Below are 12068 nucleotides of genomic sequence, written 5' to 3'. Positions count from 1 at the left end.
CATACCTGTTGGGAATAATCAATTCAACCCGTCTATCTGACAGGAAATTGCATGGTGTGTAGCAGGGATTACATGTGGGCAGTAACTGTAAACAGACCATTTATAACGGAATCTGCAATCTGTGTGACTTGTGCCTTTATAAACAGCTGTGTTTCCTCTCTCAGTGCTGCCCCCTGGAGTCCCTGAAACTCTTCCTGCCGCACTGCTGTAGCGTCATCACCCACCTCACCAGCAGTAAGTTCCATATCTATCTATCTACAGTATCTATCTATCACTTTTATTGTGTGCTGGTCAGACTACACCGCTGCAGCGTCATCACCCATCTCACCAGCAGTAAGTTCCACAACTACCTACCACTCTTTTTATTGTGTGTTGGTCACAATACCCGGCTGCTGCTGGGCTGAATATATAACCTTTAGGGCTGGTTCAGACGGGCGTTTTTTTTGGCGTTTAACGCGGCGTTTCAGACGCAGCGTTTTTTGGGATCTACCGCCATCCCATGCAAGTGAATGGGAGCGTTTAGAGCTGGCTTCTGCAGGCTTTCATGACAGCCTGGCGGTAGATCCCGGCGTTGCGTCTAATCTCAAAAGCAACATGTTGCTTTCAGAAGCGGTAAACGCCAGGAAACAATAGCAGAGACCAGAACTGCTAGCCTTGAACGCTTCCCAACAGCCTTCAAAAGCTAGCTTTTAAACGCTGGCGTTTGAACACAACACCAAGCTGATAAATCCTCCAGGATCCAGTCTGTGTGTATGGTGATCTGGTAAATCCTCCGGGATCCAGTCTATGTGTACAGTGATCTCCTGGTAAATACTCGGGATCCAGTCTGTGTGTGCAGTGATCTCCGGGTAAATCCTTTGGGATCCAGTCTGTGTGTGCAGTGATCTCCTGGTAAATCCTTTGGGATCCAGTCCGTGTGTGCAGTGATCTCCTGGTAAATCCTCTGGGATCCAATCCGTGTGTACAGTGATCTCCTGGTAAATCCTTGGGATCCAGTCTGTGTGTGCAGTGATCTCCTGGTAAATCCTCTGGGATCCAGTCCGTGTGTACAGTGATCTCCGGGTAAATCCTCCTGGATCCAGTCTGTGTGTACGGTGATCTGGTAAATCCTCCAGGATCCAGTCTGTGTGTGCAGGTATCTCCTGGTAAATCCTCCGGGATCCAGTCTGTGTGTGCAGGTATCTCCTGGTAAATCCTCCGGGATCCAGTCTGTGTGTGCAGGGATCTCCTGGTAAATCCTCCGGGATCCAGTCTGTGTGTGCAGGGATCTCCTGGTAATCCCAAGGATTTACCAGGAGATCACTGCACACATAGACTATGTGTGCAGTGATCTCCTGGTAAATCCTTGGGATCCAGTCTGTGTGTGCAGTGATCTCCGAGTAAATCCTTTGGGATCCAGTCTGTGTGTGCAGGTATCTCCTTGTAAATCCTCTGGGATCCAGTCTGTGTGTGCAGGGATCTCCTGGTAAATCCTCTGGGATCCAGTCTGTGTGTACGGCAATTTCCTTGTAAATCCTCTGGGATCCAGTCTCTGTGTGTGCGCGCAGTGACGATCTGGTAAATCCTCTGGGATCCAGTCTGTGTGTGCAGTGATCTCCTGTTAAATCCTCTGGGATCCAGTCTGTGCGCGCAGTGATCTCCTGCTAAATCCTCTGGGATCCAGTCTTTGTGTGCAGGGATCTCCTGGTAGATCCTCTGGGATCCAGTCTGTGTGTGCAGTGATCCCCTGGTAAATCCTCCAGGATCCAGTCTGTGTGTGCAGTGATATCCTTGGTAAATCCTTTGGGGTCCAGTCTGTGTGTGCAGTGATCTCCTGGTAAATCCTTTGGGATCCAGTCTGTGTGTGCAGGTATCTCCTTGTAAATCCTCTGGGATCCAGTCTGTGTGTGCAGGGATCTCCTGGTAAATCCTCTGGGATCCAGTGTGTGTGCACAGTGATCTCCTGGTAAATCCTCTGGGATCCAGTCTGTGTGTACGGCGATTTCCTTGTAAATCCTCTGGGATCCAGTCTCTGTGTGTGCGCGCAGTGATGATCTGGTAAATCCTCTGGGATCCAGTCTGTGTGCGCAGTGATCTCCTGGTAAATCCTCTGGGATCCAGTCTGTGTGCGCAGTGATCTCCTGTTAAATCCTCTGGGATCCAGTCTGTGTGCGCAGTGATCTCCTGGTAAATCCTCTGGGATCCAGTCTGTGTGTGCCGTGATCTCCTGGTAAATGCTCCGGGATCCAGTCTGTGTGTGCAGTGATATCCTTGGTAAATCCTTTGGTGTCCAGTCTGTGTGTACAGTAACCTCCTGGTAAATCCTCTGGGATCCAATCTGTGTGTACGACGATTTCCTTGTAAATCCTCTGGGATCCAGTCTGTGTTTGTGCGCAGTGATGATCTGGTTAATCCTCTGGGATCCAGTGTGTGTGTGCAGTGATCTCCTGGTAAATCATCTGGGATCCAGTCTGTGTGTGCAGTGATCTGGTTAATCCTTTGGGATCCAGTCTGTGTGTGCAGTGATCTCCTGGTAACTACTCTGGGATCCAATCTGTGTGTACGGCGATTTCCTTGTAAATCCTCTGGGATCCAGTCTGTGTTTGTGCGCAGTGATGATCTGGTAAATCCTCTGGGATCCAGTGTGTGTGTGTGCAGTGATCTCCAGTCTGTGTACAGTTAATAAAGCCTTAGACATTGTTCCCCTGTGTGCTTCCTGCAGATGATGATGTCCTCCATGAGGAAGAATTAGACAAAGAGCTCCTGTGGAACCTGCAGCTTCTTTCTGAGGTAATTTCTTCTGTTCCAGTTTTCATAAAACTTTCAAATCTGCAGATTTGTAAAACTCCAGACGTACGGTAGCAAGAAAAGGTATGTGAACCCTTGGACCTTCCTCAAGCCAAATACTTTTTCTTTTGTTTTAATACTCTAATTCCCTATAAACTAAACAAGCCACGCCCACAGGTTTTCAGAGTGCCTTGGCACTTTCAGACAGTAGCAAGGGCTCATGGGAGCTCAGTCTGGGCAGGAGGAGGGGGAGGTGTTACTAGCCATTGATTTCAGAGGCAGAGGAGAGGAGGGGGGATTATTATTCTTTGCTCAAGATGCAGATAAGCTTGCCTCTGTGTAATGTTTACAAACATGGCTGCTGTCATTGTATCACATGAAGAAATAATCATATTCTGTTGAAGCTGTTTGCAGCTAGATTTGCTGTGTAAACTATCTAAACTTTAGATAATATATATAGACGAGTTACTTGTTATAGTTAGTTTTTCATCTCACATCCGCTTTAATGGTAGGTCTTCTGAGAGCTCTTTTGTGCGAGGCATCATTCACATCAGCCAATGCTTCTTGGGAAAAGCAAACCCAAAACTGGTGTGTGTGTTTTATAGGACAGGGCAGCTGTAACCAACACCTCCCATCTCATCTCATTGATTGGACTCCAGCTGGCTGACACCTCATTAGCTCTTGGAGATGTCATTAATCTAGGGGTTCACATACCTTCTCCACCTGTAATGTGAATGTTTACATGGTGTGTTCAATAAAACATGGAAACATGTAACTAGGGTATTTGTGTGGTATTAGTATAAGCAGACTGTGACTGTCTATTGTTGTGACGTAGATTAAGTCAGATCACATTTTATGACCAATTTGTGCAGAAATCCGTATAAATCCAAAGGGTTCACATACTTTTTCTTGCTACTGTATACAACTCAGGTGATTATTTCCTGTTGAACCTCGTCGGGGAGGGGGGGTGGTGAGAAGTACATTGGGGGACTCCAGTACCGGGATGCTCACCGGATGCATTTACGAGTAATCACGAGTGATTATTCATGATTCAAATAATGTTTAAATGGTGCAGGTGTGCGGCGGAGATGCAAGGGGTTATTTACCCATAATTCCCCCGTCCGCCCTGCGTTCCAAACCACTTGCACGCTTCTTATTGGTCGCGTTGCAAGCCTCACCACGGCGCACGTCCTCAAGTGTTCCGTGGTGAGGCTTGCAACGCGACCAATAGGACCCGTGAAAGCTCTGTGGAGCGCAGGGCGGACGACGGAATTATGGGTAAATAACCCCTTGTATCCCAGCCGCACACCTGCACCAATTATATTGAATCATGAATAATCACTTGCGATTACTCGTAAATGCATCCGGTGAGCATCCGTGCTCCAGGACACTCTGTGTCTCTCGTTCCTGCAGGTGATGCGGGGGGGGGGGGGGGGGTAGGGGACTCCAGCACATTCATGAGTGTGTCTCTCGTTCCTGCAGGTGACGCGGGGGGAGGGGACTCCAGCACATTCATACGTGTCTCTCGTTCCTGCAGGTGACGCGGGGGAGGGGGAAGGGACTCCAGCACATTCATACGTGTCTCTCGTTCCTGCAGGTGACTCGGGGGGAGGGGACTCCAGCACATACATACGTGTCTCTCGTTCCTGCAGGTGACGGGGGGAGGGGACTCCAGCACATTCATACGTGTCTCTCGTTCCTGCAGGTGACGCGAGGGGGGGAAGGGACTCCAGCACATTCATACGTGTCTCGTTCCTGCAGGTGACGCGGGGGGAGGGGACTCCAGCACATTCATACGTGTCTCTCGTTCCTGCAGGTGACGCGGGGGGAGGGGACTCCAGCACATACATACGTGTCTCTCGTTCCTGCAGGTGACGGGGGGAGGGGACTCCAGCACATTCATAAGTGTCTCTCGTTCCTGCAGGTGACGGGGGGAGGGGACTCCAGCACATACATACGTGTCTCTCGTTCCTGCAGGTGACGGGGGGAGGGGACTCCAGCACATTCATACGTGTCTCTCGTTCCTGCAGGTGACGCGGGGGGGGGGAGACTCCAGCACATTAATAAGTGTGTCTCTCGTTCCTGCAGGTGACGGGGGGGGGGGGGGGAGGAGGGGACTCCAGCACATTCATAAGTGTGTCTCTCGTTCCTGCAGGTGACGCGGGGGGGAGGGGACTCCAGCACATTCATACGTGTCTCTCGTTCCTGCAGGTGACGCGGGGGGAGGGGACTCCAGCACATTCATACGTGTCTCTCGTTCCTGCAGGTGACGGGGGGAGGGGACTCCAGCACATTCATATGTGTCTCTCGTTCCTGCAGGTGACACGGCGGGTAGGAGGACTCCTGCACATTCATACGTGTCTCTTGTTCCTGTAGGTGACGCGGGGGGAAGGGACTCCAGCACATTCATACGTGTCTCTCGTTCCTGCAGGTGACGCGGGGGGAGGGGACTCCAGCACATTCATACATGTTTCTCGTTCCTGCAGGTGACGGGGGGAGGGGACTCCAGCACATTCATACGTGTCTCTCGTTCCTGCAGGTGACGCGGGGGGGAGGGGACTCCAGCACATTCATACATGTCTCTCGTTCCTGCAGGTGACGGGGGGAGGGGACTCCAGCACATTCATATGTGTCTCTCGTTCCTGCAGGTGACGCTGGGGGAGGGGACTCCAGCACATTCATATGTGTCTCTCGTTCCTGCAGGTGACGGGGGGATGGGACTCCAGCACATTCATATGTGTCTCTCGTTCCTGCAGGTGACGGGGGGGGGAGGGGACTCCAGCACATTCATACGTGTCTCTCGTTCCTGCAGGTGACGGCGGGGGAGGGGACTCCAGCACATTCATATGTGTCTCTCGTTCCTGCAGGTGACGGGGGGGGGGGGGGGAACTCCAGCACATTCATACGTGTCTCTCGTTCCTGCAGGTGATGCGGGGGGAGGGGACTCCAGCACATTCATACGTCTCTCTCGTTCCTGCAGGTGACGCGGGTGGACAGGGGGAGGGGACTCCAGCATATTCATACGTCTCTCTCGTTCCTGCAGGTGACGAGGGGGAGGGGACTCCAGCACATTCATACGTCTCTCTCGTTCCTGCAGGTGACGAGGGGGAGGGGACTCCAGCACATTCATACATGTCTCTCGTTCCTGCAGGTGACGCGGGTGGACGGGGGAGGGGACTCCAGCACATTCATATGTGTCTCTCGTTCCTGCAGGTGACGGGGGGGAGGGGACGCCAGCACATTCATACGTGTCTCTCGTTCCTGCAGGTGACACGGGGGAGGGGACTCCAGCACATTCATATGTGTCTCTCGTTCCTGCAGGTGACGGAGGAAGGGGACTCCAGCACATTCATATGTGTCTCTCGTTCCTGCAGGTGACGGGGGGAGGGGACTCCAGCACATTCATATGTGTCTCTCGTTCCTGCAGGTGACACGGCGGGTAGGGGGACTCCTGCACATTCATACGTGTCTCTCGTTCCTGCAGGTGACGCGGGGGGAGGGGACTCCAGCACATTCATACGTGTCTCTCGTTCCTGCAGGTGACGCGGGGGGAGGGGACTCCAGCACATTCATACGTGTCTCTCGTTCCTGCAGGTGACGCGGGTGGACGGGGGAGGGGACTCCAGCACATTCATACGTGTCTCTCGTTCCTGCGGATGATGCGGGGGGGAGGGGACTCCATCACATTCATACGTGTCTCTCGTTCCTGCAGGTGACACGGGTGGACAGGGGGAGGGGACTCCAGCACATTCTTGCGTGTCTCTCTTCCTGCAGGTGACAGGGGGAAGGGGACTCCAGCACATTCATACGTTTCTCTTGTTCCTGCAGGTGACGCGGGTGGATGGGGGGAGGGAACTCTAGCACATTCATACGTGTGTCTCTTGTTCCTGCAGGGGGGGGGGGGGGACGACTCCAGCACATTCATACGTTTCTCTTGTTCCTGCAGGTGACGCGGGTGGACGGGGGGAGGGGACTCCAGCACGTTCATACGTGTCTCTCGTTCCTGCAGGTGACGCGGGTGGACAGGGGGAGGGGACTCCAGCACATTCTTGCGTGTCTCTCTTCCTGCAGGTGACGCGGGTGGATGAGGGGAGGGAACTCTAGCACATTCATACGTGTGTCTCTTGTTCCTGCAGGGGGGGGGGACTCCAGCACATTCATACGTGTGTCTCGTTCCTGCAGGTGACGCGGGTGGACGGGGGGAGGGGACTCCAGCACGTTCATACGTGTCTCTCTCGTTCCTGCAGGTGACACGGGGGGAGGGGACTCCAGCACATTCATGTGTGTGTCTCTCGTTCCTGCAGGTGACGCGGGTGGACGGGGAGAAGCTCCTCCCATACAGAGATCAGCTGGTGCGGATCCTCCAGCGCACGCTGCACTTCCGGTGTAAGCAGGGTTACACATTGTCCTGCAATCTGCTGCACCACCTCCTGCGGTCCTGCTCCCTCATCTACCCCACAGAGTACTGTAGCATCCCCGGGGGCTTCCACAAGCCACTCTCAGAATATTTCCCCATTAAGGTAAGTCTCCTTCCAGGTGGAAGATCCGGGGGTTGTTATTTTCCTGCTGCTTCTGCGCAGCGAGCTGTATTGTGCAGAGTAACGCCACTTCCTATCAAACCCTTGTGATAGTGTGAAATCCTTTCTGCAGAATGAGCCCAGACTGATCAGTTATCAATAATACAATCAAACAATCACCAAAACAACTGAAATGCAGACACTCCGTGGGTATATTGTGCATTGATATGTAAACTTTAGCTTTAACCCAGAATCCGCTGAAATGACATAACATTACTGGCAACGTCTAGACACTGCTGTTAATCACGGTGTATAGTAAATTTACAGTCCACGGTATATAGTATCACGAACAGAAGCTCACAGTCCCCTAAGGTTCCCAGTATTGCTGTCACCCTCAAGGATCAGGACTTGTTCCCTTCGGCGACAGTTTGTAGCTGAATGCTGTACAGACTTGGCAATAGTCTACAGGCTAGCAGTGTGTTCTGTTGCTGTAGAAGGGTAATAACGGACAACCTCCAGGGAGGGGCTTTGAGCAGGCAGGGTGAGTAGCAGAATGGTGATCTCAGCCTTTGCTCGTGTGTTACACTGCCTTACCCACATATCTGCAGTCTCCCCATCAGGTAGGCTTGTAATGCTGATTTCACACTGTAAGCAAATGACAAGCAGGTATCACTGATCAGACCTGATGTGCCAGTAATTGCAGACATTGCAATGGGCAGGATAGGGAGAGAGGGCTAAGCACCAAAGGGTTATCTGTGTACAGACTTGTGCACGTGGCAGGCTTTCATTTGCTGTCTCACAATTGGTCCTCAAAAGGAGCAGAATAATAGCGTTCTTGTGTATTATTATTGGAGGGGTGAGGTTGGGGCTGATATAGTATGTAATAAGTCCAGCTCTCCTTCCATTTCTTATATCTGTCTTCAGTTTGCAGCATCATGTGCTGATTGGTAATGTTGGTTTCTTCTCACAGGACTGGGGCAAGGCAGGTGACTTGTGGAACCTCAATATCAGGTGGCACGTCCCCTCCGCAGAGGAGGTGGAATTTGCTTTCTCCTTGTTGGACAACTTTCTGAAGCCAGAACTGGAGAAGTTGGATTGCTATGTCTGTGGAGAACTCGATATGTCAAGGTAAATGACGGACCTCATTATGGTTACTTTTCAGGCATAGCGGCTTTCATTGAGCTTCTGTCATTGGACAATGGCCGGGTCAACAAACGCTAAATCCCTCCCAGCCCTGAGACTGCGCAAAGACTGGGCATAGGTAGCTGATCTCCATAGATGGTAATAGTACAGCCAGGGCCTTCCTGCCTCAGAACCGCACGGCCATACATGGCTGATCATCTACCTGAACCTTTCCTCAGTTACTCTGCATCCAGGCTGAGACAATGTACAGCCAGAAAACAAACACTAAACCCCTCCCAGCCCTGAGACTGACGCAAAGACTGGGAATAGGTAGCTGATCTCCATAGATGGTAATAGTACAGCCAGGGCCTTCCTGTCTCAGAACCGCACGGCCATACATGGCTGATCATCTACCTGAACCTTTCCTCAGTTACTCTGCATCCAGGCTGAGACAATGTACAGCCAGAAAATAAATGCTTATAGGACACCTGAAGTGAGGCATACGGAGGCTGACATTTATTTCCTGTTAAACAATACTAGTTGCCTGGCAGTCCTGCTGATCTCTGGCTGCAGTAGTGTCTGAATCACACACCTGAAACAAGCATGCAGCTAATCCAGTCACACTTCAGTCAGAGCACCTGATCTGCTGCATGCTTGTTCAGGGGCTGTGGCTAAAAGTATTAGAGACAGAGGATCAGCAGGGCTGGTTTTATATAGAACTAGCTGATTGCCCGAGGTTGCCCGGGTATGTATTTGGCTAGTGTTAGCTCCTCCCACTTTTTCTAACCCTAACACACAATTACTCACTGACCAGGTTTGTGAGTTTTGGCATCAATAATTTGTATATTCCCATAGAAATGAAACAAATCAGATAGGCTGTTTGTGGCTCCGCCCCTCTCCAGCATTTGAACCCCAGTCACCCAATGACCAACTGTAGCAGGTTTGAGGCATCTGTTATTAACAGTGCAAGAATGCCAGCAGTTTAAATATTCCTCTTGAAAATCAACAGGGGAATTTTGATTGGCTATTGTAGGCTCCACCCACTCCCTGAATATTAATCCCAGTCACCCAGTGACCATCTGGACAAAGTTTGGGAACCCTGCCATTAACAGTGTAAGAAGGGCTGCAGTTTACATTTTCCTAGTGAAATTTGTTTTTGGCTCCGCCCACTTTTTAAACCTGGACACACAGTCACTCAATGCCCAAGTTTGTGAGTTTTGTGGTTCTTGGCATCAATAATTTGTATTTTCCCAGTAAAAAAACAACAAATCTGATTTTTGGCTCTGTCCCATTTTCTGAATTTGAACCCCAGTGACTCAATTACCAACTGTACCAAGTTTGAGGCTTGTGCCATTTACAGTGCAAGAATGGCAGCAAATTAAATATTCCCCTTAAAACTCTACAGGGGAATTTTGATTGGCTTTTTTAGGCTCCACCCACTTCTCTGAATATTAATCCCAGTCACCCAGTGACCAACTGTAGTTTGAGAACCCTGCCATTAACCGTGAAGAAGGGCTGCAGTTTACATTTTCCCAGGGAAATCTGTTTTTGTAACCTTAACCCCCCTGGCGGTATGAAAAATTCCACCAGGAGGCAGCGCAGCAGTTTTTTTGTTTTTTTTAAATCATGTAGTGAGCCCAGGGCTCGCTACATGATATCGACAGAAACCACAACTACCAAGTCAGTATATGTCGCACACTAATAGTATAGAATAAAGTTCATAGTGATTTATTTATTGCAAAAATATATAAATTGTTTATTGAATTTTTAGAAAAAAGATTGGTAAAAGCTAATCCAAGCTTATATCAGTGAGTGCCAAGCCACCCTTAGAGTGCACCTGTATGCCCCATCCCTTAATTTATATCAGTGAGTGCCAAGCCACCCTTAGAGTGCACCTGTATGCCCCATCCCTTAATTTATATCAGTGAGTGCCAAGCCACCCTTAGAGTGCACCTGTATGCCCCATCCCTTAATTTAAAAACCCTCGCCTTATATATCATAGACCATGGAGGTACTCCTCAAAGCCTCCAGTAAAAAACGTGAGGTATCCTGAATATACCGCCAAAATGACGATCAGGTAAACAATTATTAATACTCTCACAGAGGCAGAAAAATAGGGACCAATATGATCATATATATATTGCCGCCAGTTCAATACGTACGTTCAGAACGTATTACGCATGGTATCCTCATTACATATAGTTCATAAATTACTTGGGCCTATTCGAACTTTCAGTTTGTGAAAACTTGAGGCCTATTCTGCACACGGTGTCCGGAGTTTTTGTGTACGGACACCGTGTGCATAATAGGCCTCAAGTTAATATATTTTTGCAATAAATAAATCGCTATGAACTTTATCATATACTATTAGTGTGCGACATATACTGGCCTGGTAGTTGTGGTTTTTGTCGATGGTTTGATGTTGCCAGTGTCTGCACCTATTTCTCTGATATGATTTTTTTCAGATATAATTTTGCACGTATAGTGATACTTGAATCGAATATAAATATATAATTTTTGTAGTACTCGTTACATGATAGCCGCTGCTCAGCGGCATCCCCCCGCCCGCTTCGATCGCCTTTGGCGATCTCCGATCAGGAAATCCCGTTCAAAGAACGGCATTTCCTGGAGGGCTTCCCCCGTCACCATGGCGACGGGGCGGGTTGACGTCAGCGACGTCGGGACGTCATTGGGAGTCCCGATCCACCCCTCGGCGCTGCCTGGCACTGATTGGCCAGGCAGCGCACGGGGTCTGGGGGGGGGGGCGCGCGCTGCGACGGATAGCGGCGATCGGTGTGCTGGTGCAGCTAGCAAAGTGCTAGCTGCGTCCAGCAAAAAAAAAAATAAGAAAATCGGCCGATCAGGGCCTGAGAAAACCTCCTGCGTGGCTTACCCAGAACTACGTTCGGTGTTACCGCCAGGAAGGTTAACACACAGTAACTCGATGACCAAGTTTGTGAGCTTTTGGGTTACTGGCATCAACATTGTGTGAATGGAAGCAGTTTATTCAGCAAAGAAATGTCATTGGTTGTTTGTGGCTCCACCCCTTTAGTGAATTTTAAGCTCAGTCACTTAAAGAGCAACTTCAGCCTAAACAAACATACTGTCATCAAGTTACATTACTTATGTTAATTAAAATAGATAGGTAATATAATCTCTTACCCACCCTGTTTTAAAAGAACAGGCAAATGTTTGATTTCATGAGGGCAGCCATCTTTTTGGTTGAAAGGAGGTGACAGGGAGCATGAGACACAGTTCCAACTGTCCTGTGTGCTGATCACCCCTCCCAGTTGCTAGGCAACGTGAACAACAACATAGGAAATCCCATCATGCTTTGCACAGCATCAGGGGAAAAAAGCCCGGGCAGTTTTCTTTTATGGGTGGAGCTTAGCTAAAAATGCAGCTACAAATGATGCTTTGGTAAGAAAAACAACGTTCTAATGCTGTAAAACTGTTAAAGAAACCCCAAGTCTTTTCAGTTCTGCTGAGTAGATTTTTAGTCCGGAGGTTCACTTTAATGACTGACTGTAGCTCCGCCCACTGTTTGTAACCTTGACATACAGTCACTCAATGACCAAGTTTATGAGCTTTGGGGTCCTTGGCATCAATAAGTTGCATTTTTCCATTGAAATTAAACAAATCTGATTGGCTGTTTGTGGCCCG

The 12068-nt window shown here is 49.7% G+C and overlaps 1 protein-coding gene across 2 annotated transcripts in view; it reads left to right on the top strand.

The window, feature by feature from the left end:
• PSME4 (proteasome activator subunit 4) overlaps positions 1 to 12068 on the top strand; it is a 338013-nt gene that overhangs the window by 120910 nt on the left and 205035 nt on the right. For both annotated transcript variants that reach the window (XM_068233125.1, XM_068233124.1), the window contains exons 16-19: positions 165 to 234; positions 2702 to 2769; positions 7071 to 7286; positions 8254 to 8411. In XM_068233125.1, coding sequence (XP_068089226.1) covers positions 165 to 234; positions 2702 to 2769; positions 7071 to 7286; positions 8254 to 8411 — 512 coding nt within the window. The remainder of the gene's footprint in view (positions 1 to 164; positions 235 to 2701; positions 2770 to 7070; positions 7287 to 8253; positions 8412 to 12068) is intronic.

The sequence above is a fragment of the Hyperolius riggenbachi genome, chromosome 4, assembly GCF_040937935.1.
Source record: "Hyperolius riggenbachi isolate aHypRig1 chromosome 4, aHypRig1.pri, whole genome shotgun sequence".
In the NCBI taxonomy this organism is placed as follows: Eukaryota; Metazoa; Chordata; class Amphibia; order Anura; family Hyperoliidae; genus Hyperolius; species Hyperolius riggenbachi.
Note: the sequence above shows the minus strand (reverse complement) of the source record. Positions and strands in the feature narration are given on the sequence as shown.